The sequence below is a fragment of the Silurus aristotelis genome (assembly GCF_946808225.1).
Source record: "Silurus aristotelis genome assembly, chromosome: 17".
NCBI lineage: Eukaryota > Metazoa > Chordata > Actinopteri > Siluriformes > Siluridae > Silurus > Silurus aristotelis.
The window spans coordinates 5,398,656-5,419,191 of record NC_139590.1 but is presented as its reverse complement, the minus strand read 5'-3'; the positions used below and the strand labels follow the sequence as shown (position 1 = coordinate 5,419,191).

The 20,536-nt window shown below is 39.1% G+C and overlaps 1 protein-coding gene across 1 annotated transcript in view; it reads right to left on the bottom strand.

The window, feature by feature from the left end:
• asic2 (acid-sensing (proton-gated) ion channel 2) overlaps positions 1–18,262 on the bottom strand; it is a 178,079-nt gene extending 159,817 nt beyond the window's left edge. Inside the window, exon 1 of the mRNA XM_083567280.1 lies at positions 15,914–18,262. Coding sequence (XP_083423406.1) covers positions 15,914–16,582 — 669 coding nt within the window. The 5' untranslated portion in view covers positions 16,583–18,262. The remainder of the gene's footprint in view (positions 1–15,913) is intronic.
• Between the last annotated feature and the right edge of the window lie 2,274 nt (positions 18,263–20,536).

Here is a 20,536-nt window from a genome sequence, read left to right as displayed (position 1 = left end):
CTTTGAGTCTCTAGCAATGAATAAATCTACACTGGTATGCAAGATTACAAACTTCATATAAATGTAACTCTTGAATTCTACAATGCAAACTTGGAAAGTGCTAATATAAGTGTTTCAGGAAGAGGTAGGTCTTCAACCGTCGCTTGAAGATTCCACAACCTCGGTGCCAGAACAGGGAAGAGCCTTGAATATACTGACCTCTCATTCTGAGAGAAGGTGGTACCAGTTAAGCAGTGCTGGAGGATCTCAGACAGCGTGGTGCAGTGCGAGATGTAATGAGGTCTCTGAGGTAAGATGGTGATGGTCCATTTTTGGCCTTGTAGGCAAGGTACCTATGCAAACTACCTGTTTTCATAATAAGTAGTTCATAATGCTGAGGTTACCAGATTATTGAAATTAAGTTTACCTAATGGAAACTTTGGCTATATTCCCTTTAGACCACCCCTTGCTATGTGTGTCCCTAAACATACCCCTCCAAGCCTCCAGACCAATTGTTCATGTTTCGTAGCTTTCTCTAGCCCTTAGACTAGCCCTTTGTCTACATTCTGACAACTAGTTTCTTGCTTTTAATCCTGAAAGAAATAGAAAATAAAAAATGTGGACTGTCACAAAAAGTGTTTTTTTGTTTGTATGCTTTCTACTATATTTTGTCATTAATATTACCCTCCAATAGCGTTCTACATTTTGACACCCAAATCACACTGAATCGATATGATACAAGACAAATACAAGAATTATGAATGATTTGCATTCATAGCATTTGGCAGATGCCCGTATCCAGGGCAATTTACTGTACATTTGATCTTATTCATACAACTGAGCATCTATGGGGTTAAGGGCCTTGCTCGGGGGCCCAGGAGTGGCAGCTTGGCAGCATTTGGAGCCAAAGTCCAATGCTTTAACCACTTAGCAACCACCTCCCCAATAAGGGTGCTTTATGATTGTCACATGTACTTTACAGCAAAGTGCCATTCTTACTCTGCACTCATATCCAAACAATGTTAAGAAGCTCAGGATCAGCCTACATACAGTGCCCCTGAAGCACAGGGCCTTGCTCAAGGGCCCAAGAGTGGCATCTTGGTGATATCGGGGCCTAAACTTTCGACCTTCCGATTAGAAATCCAGAACTGTAACTACCAAGCTACCACCTCCTCTGAAACATGCAATTTGTGTTTAAATCCTCTCCACACATGCATAAATCAATTCAAAATGTATCCTTGAGTGTATATTTCTTCTACTAAAAAATTTACTACTTCACAGTCATCAGTACCGTTGTCCATGAGAAGGAAAACACTGACCTTCTCACTGTACTGCTTTAGAACAGCAAAAACAGGAAACGCATTAGATTCAGAGACCGAAAATGGATTCCCATCAGCCTCGGAGCGACGCACACTTCTCCAAAAATAACGCAAGTGCTCTCTAAAGTCTAAGAGGTTCTAAAACTGACAGATTTCACCTCACTATGCTTGAAAGTGGCAGCATAGCGGTAGTAAGAGCTCTGGGGCGTTTGTAAATGTAGTTATGGCAGTAGATTTATAAAACCTTTTCTTAATAACATGATCTGTCTTAAGGGTAAGGCTTAGGACAATCCCGATCGATGGAAATTTCCGGCAATGTGAGATGTGTTAAGGGGTTTCCCCTACTTGAGCTGTGTGAGAGCTATGCTTGAGAGTTGGAATGTGTCTGTTAGAGCCAAATCACCTCAGCAATTTATCCTTTCCATACACACAGTACACCAAAATCAAAGAGCGGGTGCATTTCAGTAAGCTCAATAGGTTGTGAAGCAGATGTTTGAGGTGCTGGTAAAGATCCTGGATCACTGACACAATTTCTGGGGACATGACTGTATTGTGACTAGCAGTTGTGAAATAAAATTGATCACCAACACACAGACTGAACCTTCTTTGTCCTTATCTGTCACTGACAAGTTGAGCTGAAAGGATTCAGAAAATATAATGTAATTTCCTGTAAGGGAACATAGTCAGTATTGATACAGTTTTATCCTGTGCATTGTGGGATTTTTAAGGGGCGAGTGTTTTAGAGTACTGGAAAGATTTTGCAATTGAGAAAGTCCATAAAATGGCCACGATTTCCTCTGTAAAGTCTTGACTGCTGACATTTACATTTCTGGCATTTGGCGAATCTACAGCCATATCAAGAGTGACTTACAATGTCTCTTTCATACAGTTATGCATTTGAAGGTTAAGGGCCTTGCTAAGGGGCCCAGCAATGGTAGCCTGGCAGTACTGCCATTTGAACTCACAACCTTCAGATTAGAAACAGAAAATCTTTCCCACTGAGCTTCTAGTTTTCGTACTGAACTAGGTCGCTGGATAAGACAGCACTAGAGATTGGAATTAAAACATATACATTGCTGTATATCTTTCTTTCTTTATTTCAATAGTCCACAATCTCACACACACACACACACACACACACACACACACACACACACACACACACACACACACACACACACACACACACACGCTTATAAACCGCAACACTGTTATGCTTATTCTATGCCCTTTAGTTTTTAGGACTCTGTCCTGTCACTTGTCTTTTGTCCACTGTGTGCACCTGTTTTGTTTAGCGCTTGATTCGTCCGCCTATGCATACCCTATTAGTCTGTTTCATGAATGAACAGACCCCTTGTGCACTTTGTAATTGCATAGTACAGGTACATGGCATCAAAATGCATCTACTGTACCAGAAATGCAAATAGTAACAATTATTGAAACTGGCCAGTGCAGATTAATATGCAAATATATGCACAGCATGTAATGTATTAGTGGATAAATGTACAACGAATAAATAAAGGCTCTGGGCAAATATATATATTGGCACTGTATATATATATATATATATATATATATATATATATATATATATATATATATATATATATATATATATATATATATATATAGTGCAACCTCGATACTCGCGGGGGTTACGTTGTATGACCCCTCGCCAGTAACAAAAAAACCCAGAGGTTTTGACTCAACAAACATTGTGAATTACTTGCCATAAATGTTTTCACTACTTTAAATGAATAATTCAAAATAAGGTTTTTCCAACATATTTATGTAATTTATCAGTACAAACTCTATTTTGAAATGTTACTCAATGTACAATATGTACAATGTATGTACAACTGTACAAAATGTATACCCTATCTAGATATATACCTATATATATCTATCTATCTATCTATCTATCTATCTATCTATCTATCTATCTATCTATCTATCTATCTATCTATCTATCTATCTATCTATCTATCTATCTATCTATCTATCTATCTAAATGGATTTTAGCCAGGAATTTTTTTATTATTTAGTAATTCTGACTTTATATCAAAACCATACATAAGGAAAAAAAAAAACAAACATTAAAAAACACTCCAATAAATCTAACTGTAGATTATCTGTGTTCTGAAATTAAAGCTCATAGTCAGTGTATCAGCAGCAGAATCTATACTATGGTTCCCTGTTGATTTTTTACAAAGCTCCTGCAACCCTCAGTGCCAGAACAAGCAAACAATGAACTGCATTAAAGAAGTATAAGGTCTTCCAAAAACTCACACTCAGACCTTGAATGTTTCTTTAGTTCTGAAGCCTGAACTCATTTTTTTTTTCTCTGAGGCCTGGAAAGAGTAAGGCTATACATTTATATTTCATGACAGCGCTTCTTGAGCTTTGCATGAACTTGATTTATTGATTTATTGTGGTATATTTTTGACCAGAAAATGTGTTGACCTTGCTTGCCTGCAAAGTTTTCTGACCTCTCATCTTACTTAGTATTCAAATCCGCATACTGAGGAACACAAGAACTTTTTTTATATAGTGTGTAGGTCAAAATAGCCTTACTGAAAAGAAGGTCAAAATAAAGTCCAAAACAAAACTTAATGCACACAATAATACAGTACATTCAGTACACTATGAGGAAGAGTGCAGGTTAATATAATAGCATGAATTAAACTACATTTTACTACCCAAATTTTTGGAATTACACAGAATAAACAAGGACTTTACTATCATTTGTTTGAAAAGTAATGTCTTTTGTCTATGTCGTGTATGTTCATACAGCGGGGAAAATAAGTATTTGACACATCAGCATTTTTATCAGTAAGGGGATTTTTAAGTGGGCTATTGACACAAAATTTCCACCAGATGTATGAATGATTTCTTTGTACGAATTTAATATTTGGCTTGATGGCTACATCTGTTGGACATTTTGTGTCAATAGTCCTCTTAGAAATCCCCTTACTGATAAAAATGCTGATGTGTCAAATACTTATTTTCCCTGCTGTAGGTCATAGAATGGATTCAAGTACAAAGTTTCTAAGTACAAAGTTTTTTGGATTCTCCGGTTTTCTCCCTTTTTTTTTTTTTAGAGGGATTGACTATTCCAAAGTGCACCAAGGTATGTATGTGTGAATACAGGCTTGCGTGGTGTTCTGGGATAAACTGGAGTCCCAGCTAAGGTCTATTCTTACATATAGCACAGTCTTTTTCCAAGACCAGTTCTGTTGATCCAAACCAGGATAAAGCAGGAAAAATGGAATGAATGTGCATTTCCTGGAGACGGATGATCCGCTGTGGCGATCCCATTAGGGGTCCCATTAAGGGTCCCATTAGGAGTCTGGAGATACCAGTGTAAGTGGTTGGCTGCTTTGTAGAAATCTTCCAGTTTTTTTCCATGGGCAGAAAACAGGAAGATTTCTACAAAGCAGCCAACCACTTACACTGGTATCTCCAGACTACTGAACATGTACTGTATACATGTACAACTATGATAATAAGACTACATGTATGGAATGTGATGAGAGTTGAAAATGCTTTACTCTGCCATTCACATGGCAAGTTCATGCATTCATCATTTCATATAAAGTTCCAGATGTTTTATGTATGCGAAAGCTAAAAGCAGTGACGGTTAGGAAATTTCTCTTTTGGAACAGAGCACCATAAACTTGTACAGTATACACACAAATCATTATTTGGATGTTTGAAACTGACAGGAAATCAAATAACTACTCTTTTCAGGTGTAATGAGCTGGAAAAAAAAGCACTTCAGATAGTACTGATCCCTGAGCTGCATGAGCTACAACAGCAGTCCACATGTGGTCAGCCAATAACAGGAACCTGAGGCCACAGTGGGAAGATCTAAAGAACTGAACGGCGATCGAGAAACTAATTAGGCAAGTAAATAAATAAATAAACAAACATTTCCTGGTCTTAATTTTTTGTATTCAGTCATCCGATGGTGAACTTGCTGTAAACTCATATTCACAAGAGTGAATCCAGATGTGATCTTCTGCTTTTGCACCTCATCTGCCTCAAGGTTCAGTATATAAAACAGTTTGTGGAAACCTGACCATGAGGTTTCTATGTGCTTTTTCTATATCCCATTCCACATTTCCCCTCCACTCTTCTGGGAAGGTGTTCTTCTACATTTTGGAGTGTGTCTGTGGAGATTTGTAGAAATTCATTCAGCCACAAGGGTGTTAGTAAAGTGAGATACTGATGTAGGTGAGGTGAGGAGGCCTGGGATGCAGTCAGTGTTCACATTCATCTCAAAAGTGTTTAATAGGGTTTATGGCCCTATAGCAGATGATCTTGCACTCAGTTTTGGGTCTGCTAGTTCAAGTGAAGATAAAAATTCCATGCTGCCACATCCAAAAACATCCTCTGCAATTCAAGTGCACCTCCAACTTTGTGTTATCAGTTTTAAAAAGAACCACATATGGCTGGTTGAGACAGGTGTCCTAATACTTTTCTCCATACAGCATATATCTTCTTCTTCTTTAGGCTTCTCCTATTAGAGGTCGCCACAGCGGATCGTCCGTCTCCATACCCCCCTGTCCTCTACATCTGCCTCTTTCACACCAACTACCTGCATGTCTTCCCTCTCCACATTCATAAACCTCCTCCTTGGCCTTCCTTCTACCTGGTGGCTCCATCCTCAGCATTCTCCTATCGATATACCCCATGTCCCTCCTCTGCACATGTCCGAACCATCATAATCTCGCCTCTCTCCCTTTGTCCCCAAAACGTCCTACATGCGCTGTTCCTCTAAAAAAGATGTTTCTAATCCTGTCCATACTTGTCACTCGTAATTAAAACTTTTGCATGTTCAGCTTTAATTTATATACACTATATTGCCGAAAGTATTGGGTTGTTGTAAAAAAAAGTATTGTATGAGTATATATATATATACAAAAAATTAAGTTCACATCATGATTCTGCTTGGAAAAAATGTGCTACGCTATAAATAAATAAATGAATAATTAAATAATTAAAAAAAAGGAAGGAATGATGGAAGGAAGGAAGGAGGGAAGGAAGGAAGGAAGGATGGATTGATGGATGGATGGATGGATGGATGGATGGATGGATGGATGGATGGATGGATGGATGGATGGATGGATAGATAGATAGATAGATAGATAGATAGATAGATAGATAGATAGATAGATAGATAGATAGATAGATAGATAGATAGATAGATGGATGGATGGATGGATGGATGGATGGATGCAAAGGGGTGAAGCTTAAATGCAAGTTTTGTAGCCACTAGTACCAAAATTGTGTTCACTGCACAACAAAAACCATAAGGGCCAATAATTTTTTACACAAGTTTTCAATTTTCAACTCAGAAAGATGACATCTAGTTTGTAATTACATCAGTTTGTAATCTGCTGCAGAGTGCAGGGTCAGCGAGTGCTCGAAATCACTTCGAATCATGTTGCGGGTGTGTGTTAACGGTCCATGTTTATCAGGGAAAATCCATGGTTGTTTGTTTAACAATTTTGACAAGTTGGAAAGCCAAATAATCGAAAAACCGAGGTGGTTGCTGTTGGCTTTCACAAAGTATGTTAAAATGATGATGTAATGCACAACTAGCTGTGGATTGTCCTACTTTTACGGTTTAATCAAGAGCACCTACAAACTAATCATACTATAATATTGAGAGATGTCACACAAAATGATTTCTCTAACTGAATGAGGTCATTAGTAAAGGATTATTGTAGGTGCCTTTTCTCTGTATGCAACTATGACTGTATGTTGCTATGTTTAATTGATTTTAAAGAATGATTAAACTGACTCGAACTATATTTGTGCCTTCAACAGTTTAAAATTGTACCCTTAAGCATGACAATGCCCCTGTGCACAAAGCCAGCTCCTTGAAGATATGGTTTTCAGGGGTTTGAATTTGAGATACAACTATATGGAGACTTAATAATTCATATCTTTCTCTCCTGGTCGTCCCTCTTCTCTCTCTTTTCTCTCTATTCTCTCTCAGTCGAGATAAACATGCTCCTGAGGTACTAATGACCACTGTTCCTGCACCTCTCCACTCCTTGGATCTGCCCGCTTCGTCCCAGCCTGCCTCTGGATGCTGTTCTCGTTTTACACCTACGGCCTGGAGATCAGTGAGATTACAAAGTAACACAGGAACTTTGAGGATGGATTTGGACTCAACTTAATATAAGCAGTCTGCTACACTGACTCAGGACTACAGTTTGCATCTGATCACCATCAATGCACCCCTCAACATCGATTAGCTGTAATAAACGGACATTTAGTGCAATCCTGAGAGGAGACTGGTTCCTCTCAAGGTTTCTTCCTTATGCCATTTAGGGGTTTTTCCTTCACCACAGTCGCCCCCGGCTGGCGCAACATGGACAAACTTACACATATAAAGAACATCTTGAGACAATGTTCATTGTTAAAAGCGCTATACAAATACAAATTAATTGAATTGAAGATCTCCAGGTATAGAGCTCTAATCCATTGAACACCTTTCATGAACGCTGACTGCAACCCAGGCCTCCTGACCTCACCTATATCAGTATGTGACTTTAGTAACACCCTTGTGGCTGAATAAATTACTACACAAATGTCCTTAAAGAGTGCAGGTTATAATAATAGCAAACGGGGACCAAATGCGGAATGAGATGTTCAAAATGGTCAGATGTTCACAATCTTTTGTCTATATCCAGTATTCCATCAGCTCAGTGATGTGGTTAGCTTGCTATGCATTCTATAATGTAATCTGATCTCCCAAGCAGATTTAATTCTAGCTGCATTAATCGAATGTGAAATGATTGAAATCTGCTGAACAAACACAAACTGTTCGATTGCAGTGTTTCTTTTTCTTTTTTATAAATAGACCAGATGTTCTTATGCATAATTATACTTTAATATAGGATGCAATTTATTAGTATGTATTATACAAAATACAAAAAATACAAATTTACACGAGTTTATTTGATTTGTCAAACTGCAACATGAAAAACATGATTTTATGAATGTGCTATTAATTATATAAAACAAATTAAACTCCAATTCCCATAATAAACATGGGATTGTTAATAATTTATGACATAAGGCCCAGTGGCTTCATGATATTGTGCAGAAACTGAGCGTGTTTTATTATCTTGGCTTTTTCACTGTAGTCGATGAAGAGAAACACTTTTTTTTCTTTTAATATATTTATTTATTTATTTCTCACAGAAAAAAGGTCTAGACAGACGTCCCTGCACAGAATGCATTGCTATTCTTAACTGTCACTTTATTCATTTAGAATCCTTAACCAGGTTTGATCGAAATGTGAATTGAAATTGGACATTTTGTCTTGTACAAGATGATCTTGTCCTTCTGTAGGAGACGAGTTCTAGCTTTTAGATGCTATGGAAATTTCGAAGCCATAAACAGGATCATAAGAGCCTAAGTGGAGTGAAGCCTAACTGGGTAAATAAATAAATCAGAGACAATGTATTTTATATATAAAATGAGCATTGATTTTTGTACACTAATCTCATGCTGGGTTTTAGCTCCCCTGTTACTGAAGCAGCTTTCAGTGTGAACTTTCTCATTTATATGATGTTATAAGGCAAGGAATTCTATCAAAATCGAGAAAAGACGTTATGGCATATGATTAATCCCCCATTTGATGGTGTAATAAGCTCCTTTCTTCTTGGAAGATGTGGCACTAGATTTTGGAGTAATCAGTAAGTCAGTAATCAGGCGCTGATGTAGGTGAGGTGAGGAAGACTGGGTTTCAGTCAGTGTTCACATTCATCCTAAAGGTAGAGTATGGAAAGAGAAATGGTGTAGGGATGATTCTGAAGAAAGAGTACAGTAAGAGTGTAGTGGAGGTGATGAGAGTTTCTGATAGAGTGATGAACGTAAAGCTGGAAGTTGAAGGTGTGATGATAAATGTCATCAGTGCCTATGCTCTTCAGGTGGGTTGTGAGATGGAGGAGAAATAAAAATTGGCAGTGGCATTTTTAACCAGATTGTTCAACAAGATTCTGGAGGGTGAGAGGATGCCTGAGGAATGGAGAAGGAGTGTGCTGGTAGTGATCTTTAAGAATAGGGGGATGTGCAGACCTGCAGTAACTACAGGGGAAAAAAGTTGATCAGTCACACCATGAAGTTATAAGAAAGAGTAGTGGAAGCCAGACTGAAAGAAGAGGTGACCATCTGTGAGCAACAGTATGGTTTCATGCCGAGGAAGAGCACTACGGTCGCAATATTTCCTTGAGAATGTTGATTGAGAAGTATAGAGAAGGTCAGAAGGAGTTGCATTGTGTGTTTGTGGATTTGAAAAAAAGAGTATGACGGGGTGCCGAGAGAGGAGTTGTGGTATTGTAGGAGGAAGTATGTGAGGGTGGTGCAGGACATGTATAAGGACAGTGTGACAGCAGTGAAGTGTACAATAGGAATGACAGACTGGTTCAAGGTGGAGGTTGGACTGCATCAAAAATCGGCTATGAGCCCTTTCCTGTTTGCAGTGGTGATGGACAGGTTGATGGACGAGGTCAGACAGAAGTCTCCATGGACTATGAGGTTTGGGGATGATATTGGGATTTGTGGTAAGAGAAGGAAACAGGTTGAGAAGAGCCTGGAGAGGTAGAGGTACACGCTGGATAAAAGGGGAATGAAAGTCAGTAGGAGTAGGACAGAGTACATGTGTGTGAATGAGAGGGAAGGCAGTGGAGTAATGCGGTTGCAGGGAGAAGAGGTGGAGAAGGTGGAGGAGTTCAGGTACCTGGGGTCAACAGTGCAAAGTAATGGAGAGTGTGTTAGAGAAGTGAAGAAAATTGCACAGACAGAAGGACGGACGGACGGACGGACGGACGGACAGACAGACAGACAGACAGACAGACAGACAGACAGACAGACAGACAGACAGACAGACAGACAGACAGATAGATAGATAGATTGCCATCACCCCAAATTCTCGCACATGAGTTCAGAGGGAAAATAACGTGCTAATTGGACATGACAAAATTGTCACGACCTCTAACAGCTCATTGGAACAAATTTATCTGACATCCTTTAACCTCTCACACTGTGCAACTCACATGCAATTTAGCTGTGACAGAAGCAATTGTCAGTGACGGCACAGCAGAATGGTGTCAGAAATCATATCGAGGCCCGATTTAACAGAAGGCGACAATATTGCTGTGAAACGGTGAGTAGGACTTATTATTTATTTAATAATCGATGAAAAAGGTTATCACCTTGATATGGACTCATTAGAAAGTACATTATGGTGTGCTATCTATCTATCTATCTATCTATCTATCTATCTATCTATCTATCTATCTATCTATCTATCTATCTATCTATCTATCTATCTATCTATCTATCTATCTATCTATCTATTAGACTAAAACATTTGATTATTACCTATTAATAAAAGAAAACTGAGAACTTGTATCAGGATGAATATGGGCTAGTTTGCCGCTGGATATACACATTGATAAACAACCAAGCACAACTAATTTTTCACATTTCCTACTAAACAACTAACAGAAATATTCCACATTAAGACAGTAGAATAAATTTTTAGCAGTTATAATTATCCAGAGCAAATTACTATTATCTCACTCAGTTCGAGGGTAAAGGACCTTGCTCAAGGCCAGCTTGGTAGTGGTGGGATTTAGAGGTATAAAGCGTACCTGAAAAATCAGACTTGAGGAAAAGTATGCATACCTTACTGCAAAATAATTACACGTTAAAAGGCACCACTTCCAATATGAGTTGAGTAAAAGTATTCGAGTAACAGATTTAAGCAGTGCTTAAGTATTTGACTCATATTGAACGCAAGCACCAAGATGCACTGGTCCTCAACACCGAGACACGTGTAGTAAAAAACAGTTGAATGGTGAGGTTATATTTCCGTGAATAAGAATCAATTTGTACACCTCAACGCTGCATTAACCATCAACCCAGCAGCCTCATCAACATGCCAGAACAAAACAACGGTCAAAAATAAAAAGACAAAGTAGTAAAGCAATCTTTCAAAAAGGTTTTTTCAATTGACAAATAAAACGAGAGTATCATTGTCAGGGATTCACCCTGCCACGCCCCCCTCTGTAGCTGTCAGGGATTCACCCTGCCACGCCCCCGTCTGTAGCTGTCAGAGATCCACCCTGCCACGCCCCCCTCGATAGCAGTCACGCTGCTTCCCAAGATTACCGACAGCTGTGGCTCATGAAAGATCAGACTACATAAACTCACGTTCTTGAGTCACAGGCTGTCGGTCGTTATATTGTCAAGCTGGACAATCGCGTGGCTGCTCGACCGCCGGCTGTATATGCGAATTCCACTTCCGACTTGGATTACTCATTGCCGAAGGCTTTATGGATTATGCTTAGGACATTCGAACTCATAGCGGACAACGCGTATCGAGCGGATGTCTTTGTTTGTTATTTTCAACGGCTTATGAGTGTTTTTGTGTTGTACGGTTGTTGAAATAAAAGGACAATGATCGGACTATATCGGCTTCCGCGTCTGCAGCCTGACAATCATGTCACAAAGTAGAAGAACAATCAGCATTCAATGGAGAAATTAAATTTAAATGAATCTTTTTTTTATAAAGTAAAACCAAATATTCAGAGCTGACTATGATTTGATGCACCTGTTACTGTTAATTAAAATATCGTCGAGTAAAAAGTATTGAATAATAAATGTAGTTGACTAGACAATAAAATCTTTGATACTCAATAAAACTAGAAAGTAGCCAAAAAAAATTAAGCACAATAACGAAAGCACATTTACTCACATCCTTTACACCACTGGAGGGATTTGAACACACAACTTAACTCACAACCTTCTTATCAGAAGTCCAATATTTTAATCACTACTACTTATTTTATTCGGATCAATCTGGAATCTATTGGCTTTTCCGAATTCGCACCATAAAAATCAAATGCACTCACTGAAGCTTGCTGTTCGATATACTGATGCCACAGCTGCACTGCTACATCAATCCTACTTCCACTATAATCTACTGATCTGATAGCATTGGAAGAGGAGTAGCTGGGATTTATGGCTTGCACTCCCCCGGTGTGGGGTAAAAGACCTCCCTTTTCTCAAGAGACTGAATGGTTCAGCCAGTCCCTGCACACCAGTGAATCTAAAGGTATATTCCTGCCCATGGCTGATGTGTTTTTTTTTACACACTTCAGCAATTTTCCTTCAAAGAGACAGAGGCAACTACTAGACTTAGACTTGGATATACTTTATTTATCCCGTGAGGGAAATTATTGTAACAACAGGTTACACAAACTGTCGTAGGGGAGGAATAAAATACTAAATTGCAGAACTAGCTACAGTGCTAGCTACGTTGTTGGAAGACATTTTGAATAACACTTCCCACAGAATTGGTACACATAGGGGTCCTGATTGAGAACTTTAGGCTCCAGGATTATCACTAAACCAAGTCTTTATTAAAGCAAATACAAATCTGTTTATGCTCATATTACGGATCGACACGGCAAGCAAACAGCATCACCATGGTGAAGAAACTATTCAGATTTATAACTGCAGTCTCACCGAAGTCCAGACCAACATTGCAAAGTTCAATTTAAAGAAGTCCAGTCAGCAACAAAGAGCTGGATGGTGATTTATTCCCTCAGTTTTTCCCCTTTAAATTTCTCCGACAAGGTTTTATCATGTGGCCATGTGCTTCAAGAAGAAAAAAGCATAAGCTCAAAGAGAACCTGTGCCAATGGAACCACTACGAGGTGTTATTAATAGATTACTACATTGTGTTAAGAGAATAATTGTGTCACAATTTAAATAGAATTCACGGACGTGATTCAGTCCGAGAGAAGTGAAAATTGTGTGTGAACAGGAGACTGAGATGTATTTTAATAATCAAGATTTTTTTGAAGGGTTCAGAAATAGATACAGAACCTATGATATAGATCAAATACAACTTCCTGATATTTTCAAGAGTCAGAACTGCAGCTGTGGCAGATTTCTCTTTACTTACTAAAAATGGTATAAAATTTCCAAACATACTGTATTTTCCGGACTATAAGCCGCTACTTTTTTTCCCACGTTTTGAACCCCGTGGCTTAAACAACGAAGTGGCTAATTTATGGATTTTTACTGGGTTTTTCCCGGTTTCACAAACTTCAAGCCAAAAAACTGAGCCCCATAACATTAGACCAATGAAATTACTGAACGGGTTCAGATGAACCAATGAAACTCTTTATATTAAATCAGATGCGCTCCCACTGAATCGGGCCGCACCACATCATAAATATGGATGATGTTCCTCTGACGTTTGACCTGCTGCTCACTCGGACTGTCTACAGGAAATGAGAATAATTCGGGCATGAAAAAACGCACTTCACCTGTGTTCTAAGCTGCACGGCATCGGGAGAAAAGCTTCACCAATGGTGATTTTTAAACACATGACGATGCCGAAAGAAAAACTCCCAAGAGAAATAAGGAAGACAGTGAACAATGACTTTCTTGGTAGGCTATTGTTTAGATACAAGCCGTGTAACAGACACTGTCTTTCGTTAAAGCCTGTGTAAAGTTCACTAGTTTTAGTGTAGGCAAATTCAGTGGGTGCGCTTAATAGTCCGGAAATTACGATAGTTTAAAATGCTATTCCCAACGTTCCTGAACATTTGGTCCCGCTGCAGATTTTAAATTATATATATATATATATGCATGACTTTAAAAAGTACTGGATCAAGTGCTTTTTTATGACCTGACAATTTTTAATGGATGAAACTATACTGGTAATTTCCGCCAAATTTGCCCTGATGAATGTGATCGTTAAGGGCTATTGCTGCAGCAATATATTATACGTAGCAAAACACATTAAAGACACATTGCCACTCTCTTGTTCCTAAATCATATTGTCTGTTTAATTTTTGTACCCTTAATATATATATTTTTTAATGTTGCATCATATTGCATTTGTCGAAAATGTAATGGGGGTGGGGTATTGTGTAATTTATTTATTTTTTTATATATCTTTCCCCCTTCCTTTTTTAAAATGTTTGCTTGTGTATAACCAGTATATAAAAAGTGCTTTGACTTAAGAAAGATCTGGCAACCTTGGAGGTGTGATACATGTCTGGGTAATCTGCATAGTTTCAGTTAGTAGCCTGAATTATTCAGCTCTGAATACATGTAACTTTGCTTATGTGAAAACCGATATATCATTTAGAATCAAGTCTGGATTTCTGAACACAATGTAAAAAAACATTTCCATTTGTTCCACTTGTGCATCTTGTCATTGCTCAGCGGATTGGGTGTCAGGTTTGCGTAGCTCATGGAAGCGCAGAGACGTTGGATCGAAATGTGTGTTGGTCTCTTGTACTAATGTAGGAGTAAAAAAGTCGCTGCTCAGATGTATAAATAACATTATTCTAAGTCATTCTGGAAAAGGGTGTCTGCCAAATGAGATCTTTTAGTCTGAGTGGGATCTTGTGTGTATGTGTGTGTGAAGCTTGTACACAAATGAGTATTGGTTGAATGCCAATAATTAGCATCACTGGCTGTTATCTTATATGGTTTTTATAGTTTGTTTTCCACAAATATGATCTTCACTGAAAAGCGACCCTCCACCTATGTGCACTTTTAAAGTAACGTACTGAATATGAGTACTGCTGAGGACACGGAGACTCAGCAACACAACGGTTAATGGATGAGTGGCCTTTACTTTCGCAACTCTCAGCTCAGGAAGTGTTTAACAGCTTATGAAAGAAACCAGCACTAAGTGCCAATAGATTTTGTTTAATAAGTAAAGAGAATAAAATGAGCTGATGCAACCCTTTTCAGTGCCAAAAAAGAACCACACACAAGCAAACACACACATACACACTGCGAATTATGTCTTAATTAGGTGAAGTTTGAAAATGGCTAATTGCGATGTAAGGACCGTGTAGTGGAACAGCATAAACATAAAAACTCACTCCTACAGATCAATGTCACAGTTTCACAGAGAAAACATTTCTGCTTCACTCTAACAGGTGGACAGAAATGAAAAGGAAAAGCCAAACACAGATCAGAACCAAACAGAATTCACAATGAAGTTTATATTCTACATTTTGTCTTACGCGTTTATCCATAGCGGATTAGCGGCAAGGTTAAAACGCAGTTCACTAATACAGTAGCTCAGCAGAGGATTACAGGTTTCGCTCAAGTGTCCGAACTTGTCTCTGTGGTAATTTGGTCAGTGGTGCAGAACCTTGAACACGAAGCCACAACTGCTTATTAACACTAACCCTAATTACTGGTCAGTGGGGACCAATGGAAGAGTGGTGTGAAGAGAGACCCTGAGAAAGCCGGAGGTACTTGCGCTACCAAGTGTGTAAGCGCTGAAGCGCTCTGCTATTTTCCTCAGAGCAATGATATTTCTTGACATAATTTCTTTATACACATTTAATAAGAGGTCAAGACAAGATAGCATATTTTTTCATTTGGTAACAGCAGGACAGAAGCACCTGTTCTTCAACAGCATGGGTTATAATAATGCAGCAAAATTTCGGAACTTGTCGCAATACAATTATTACTTAGTATAATCAAATACATCAAACCTAAAAAAAAGAACATGAAGCAAATATAGACAAAAATGGGAAACTCACAGTGGAGAAGTTGTGAGCCCCGCATGGTTCTCCTCGATATTTGCAGGCGAGCAGCATGTCATCCAGCTGGTGCCCGAGGCGGTCAAGAAACTCAAGGCTGGTCCCCGGGAAACGGCGCGGAGGGAGAAAGAGTCGGAAGTCAGAGAGCTTGCGAAACCAAGCGAGACGCTCATCACGCAGAAGCTCTAGCACTAGCGAGCGCACTGTCCCATTAGCATGCAGCAGGCCCAGCCAGTGGCCGGCAAAGTAAAGGTCACTCTTGGTAAGATGTGGGAGTCGCACTGGGTTGTTGTTGCAGATAGTGACGGTGGGAAAGTCAAGTTGGCGTGCCCATTGCGTGTGCACTCTGGTGGCCGTGGGCAAAGCCAACCAGTGCAGCACCCGGTTTGAGGACCAGGACAGCAGTAAGCCCAGAGAAGTGCACAGGGCCAGTGTCCACAGTGCCCGACGAATCGGAGACGAGGCCGGGGAACAGGCATGGCGCAAGCCGTGCAATCGTGTACGAAGTGCCAGGGGCGAGCGGCGGCGTTTGGGCACTTGACTGGGCACCGAGGACGAGGACCGGCGAGGGCGCGGGAATTCCAGAGCCATGAATGTCCACAGTGTTGCTAGAGCGGCACAGGGCACGGCTTCATTTCCTAGCCAATGTACCGTGCCAGGAGCAATCATGGGGCAGCAGGCAGCAAAAGAATGCCCAAAGGATAACAAACCCACACGTGATGCCCAAACTAATACAATTGCTATAACAATTACTGGTGCTTCAATTCGACATTGTTATGGGTGACGCTGCGATTCGGAGCAACTTTCCTTAAAAGTGATACTATATGAACAACAAATACAACACATCAATGAGAGAAGTCAGCTGGTTCAATTGCTTTCTCTATTCCTTAGAAACCTCCTGGCATGACCCGTCTCTTCTTCTTTCAGAACACCAGCAAAAAAATCCGAAAGCCATACTACTCCAGCTACCACAGTGCCCTGGTCTAATATAGGACCTCCTAGCAAATTAAACCATTTGACTCATGTTTATTGTAACATCAGCTAACGTTACACTACCCCGGATACAAAAAAGTGCACACATGGCAGTTGATATACCACCTAAAACCACACATGATAGAAAAGTAAAAGTTCTAGTACACTTACATAAAACGCACAGATTTCAGCTGATATGGTGAACCACCTTTACCCTATCCCTTTCTCTGTCCCTGTTTCCGTCTCTGGTCTTGTCTCTTTCATTCAGTCCATTGATTTCACATGTCCTGAGGAACAGTGTCTGTTCTTAACTGCTGAAGCACAGCCTGCAGCCTCTTGACCTTAACGCACCAACATGCACACACACATCATAAACACACACAGACCCAAATACCGAAAGTTTGATTGAAGGAATGAGAAAAATGAAAAAAGAGATGGGGATGAACAGAAGACAAGTGCAGGGCGGCTTAGTGCCAGTTCACTGAGCAGAAGAAGAATGAGATGCAGAAGAACGAGTGTCCAGACTGTTTTGTGCATCCGTCTTGTCTGTGATCGTGATCGTACTCTATGTCCGTTTACTCCTGAATCCCCCGAAGCTCAACCCGCGCTCCTGCTTTTGCCGCTCGCCGATCCTCATTTAGAGTCGCTCTGTCCGGCTTCATCCCGCCGATCGTGCGTTTGTTTTCTCACTTCAATCTGTGCCATCTGTGTCTCTCTTTCCGTTGCTCCTTCAGCACTCTTTTCTCCACTATCTCCCTTTCTTTCCTCTACCCTCTCTTGTCAGCGAGTGAGGACAGATGCCTGGTGTGAGACGGGAAGCTGCACTTCACGCAAGCACCCGCGTACACACACCAACACACACACACATACATACACACACTGCCTGCGGAGAGCTGACCGCTGCTGATGTGAAATCTCTTCCGACACGCTCTCTCTTGTCTTTCTTTGCTCTCTTGATTTCTTTTGTCAGCAGCAGCAGTCTTCAGTCCGGATCGTGTTCCACTGGATAATCACGCGTCTGTATTTCATTAAATCAAAGCTAATTCATTAACTTGCCTTTAAGCTCCACCTCCTTGTCAAGTCAATCAAATGGAAGTCCTTGCCTGCTTCCAAGCTCGCTCTGCTCTTTCGAAACAATACAAGTGTGGGTTAGTCCTGGTGTGTGTGTGTGTGTGTGTGTGTGTGTGTGTGTGTGTGTGTGTGTGTGTGTGTGTGTGTGTGTGTGTGTGTTCACATCTTCGCTCCGGGGTTTCAATGATCTGCTACTGCTGCTGCTCTGTGTTGCTCGCTCTCTCTCTCTCTTTGGCAACGTGTTCTCACTTCTTCTCCTTCTCCTGCTCTTGTCTGTGTTCACACATCAAGCACTTCTGTCTGTCTGAGTTCTACCGAATCTCTCTCTCTCTCTCTCTCTCTCTCTCTCTCTCTCTCTCTCTCTCTCTCTCTCTCTCTCTCTCTCTCTCTCTTCTCTCTCTCTCTCTCTTTCACTCAATCATTCATGTAGTCTGTTCCTCTTTCCCCCTCACTCAGTTTCACTCCACTAGGTTTTATTAACCCTCAATGCTTTTTTACAGATATACAGTATATATTTCAGGTTCTATCTTTGAGTATAGTTTTACTTATTAGCATATATTTGCATAAATAATCCATATTTGTCCATGCCCATGTTGATTAGAGTATTTAAAAATAGAAAAGCATTAACTAAAGGTACATTTTGAACAGATTAAATGTGAATAATCACAGGTTCTCATGACAATCATGTGATTAATTGCGATTCAATATTTCAATCGATTGACAGCCCTAATATATATACTGTATATATATATATATATATATATATATATATATATATATATATATATATATATATATATATATATATATATCACATTTTTAACTTACATTACATATTATATATATATATATATATATATATATATATATATATATATATATATATATATATATATATATATATATATATATATATTCTTGCTCTAAACACAACCACAGAAACACATATACATACAGCTAAAAAAAATGTTTTCAAAAATATCTTCTCAGAGATGAAGAGAACACTTCAAAGTCATGGAGTCATAGCTTATGTTTCCTGGTGTACAATTAAAAAAAAAAATAATAATAATAAATAAAAATACAGAGGAGTGATCCATGTGCCACATTCACAATTATATTGTCATTTATTGACTTGGTCAACACTTTAATTGTAACCACCTGGAGTCTATTACTGTGATGAAAGCTATAGTTTCTAACAGTCAACAAATAAATGGAAAAATGGCATGAACAGAGACAGAAAACATGGTAGATTATATCAATTGTATAACTAACGAGTGATAAAAATGCATCAATAGCAATCTCAGTGTTTAACCATTTGCCCTGTCTGTGATTTGTTACCTGACTGTCTTTACCTGTACTATGTCTCTCTGCTTGTATCAATATCTCTTAAGCAATATTTTTGTGCTTTTGTTTGAATCCTTTTTGCTAAGTTTAAAGGCTTACCATTGTTACTTTTTGTTGCTTTATTTGTTAAATTATGGTTTATCATTATTGAAGATAAAATAGGATAGGATAAAATGAAAGACACAACATGGAACAGAGCATGGGAACCCACCTTCAAAGACATTTCCACATGCATACATTCCCTTTACGTGGTCAAAGCACATCTGTCAATGTTCCTGACAGTTTTTATCCTTTTTATGACATTCTGTATTTAGATCATCCACACAGAAATGATCTTGATGAGTCACTGTCATAGCAGGAGGACAGAAACACCAAGCAATATTTAATCTGCTGTATGGAGCATACCGGCATTCAAAAGCACACCCACACTAATAAACATAGAGGGGTAAAGGCCCTCTTTAAAGCTTCTAGATGCAACCATATACCATAATAATAATTTATTTTGTTCATTACAGGTATTGGTACACTTTGATCAAAGAATGTTGTCTTTTTAGTCTTTTCATTAATAGGAAAAGATATATTCTGTATAAACAGTGCCTGTCAACAGTGTTAGACTTTTAGACACATGCATGGTTTTTTTTTTTGTTTCTATGCAACAAACTTATCAAAAATCAAAAATACACATGAATGAAACAGTACAAGACTAGAAAGAAAGCTTGTTCATAAATAAGTCTAAAATGGACATTTTTGTCTCTAACAAGAACTTATGTAAGATGGTGAACAGGAGATATATGGAGGTGAAAGCTTAATGGTTTGGGGTTGTTTTTTGAGCAGAGAAAGTTGAAAACTTATTCAAGGTGAAAGGAACCAACATGGCTACCATTCTATACGTCAACACCACACTATTCCTTCTGTACTGCAGCTAATTGGAACCTACTCTACTTTACCATCCAACAAGCCAATGACCTGAAACATAAAAGCCCTGTAAGCATTATTTAGGAAGCAAACAGTTGTCTATTGTGGAACAACCTGCTTAGACACCTGAATCCTATTAAACTTCGGGATAAACAGTATGGAAAAGGCAGGAAGAAAATGTACATAAACAAAAGAGACATGTATTTCTCTCAAAAAACGATCAAAGATGAGGTGTTTCCACATTTTTGACGAGTACACAATAATGACTGCCGTAATTTCCAGACTATAAAGCGCACCCATATATAAGCCGCACCCACTGAA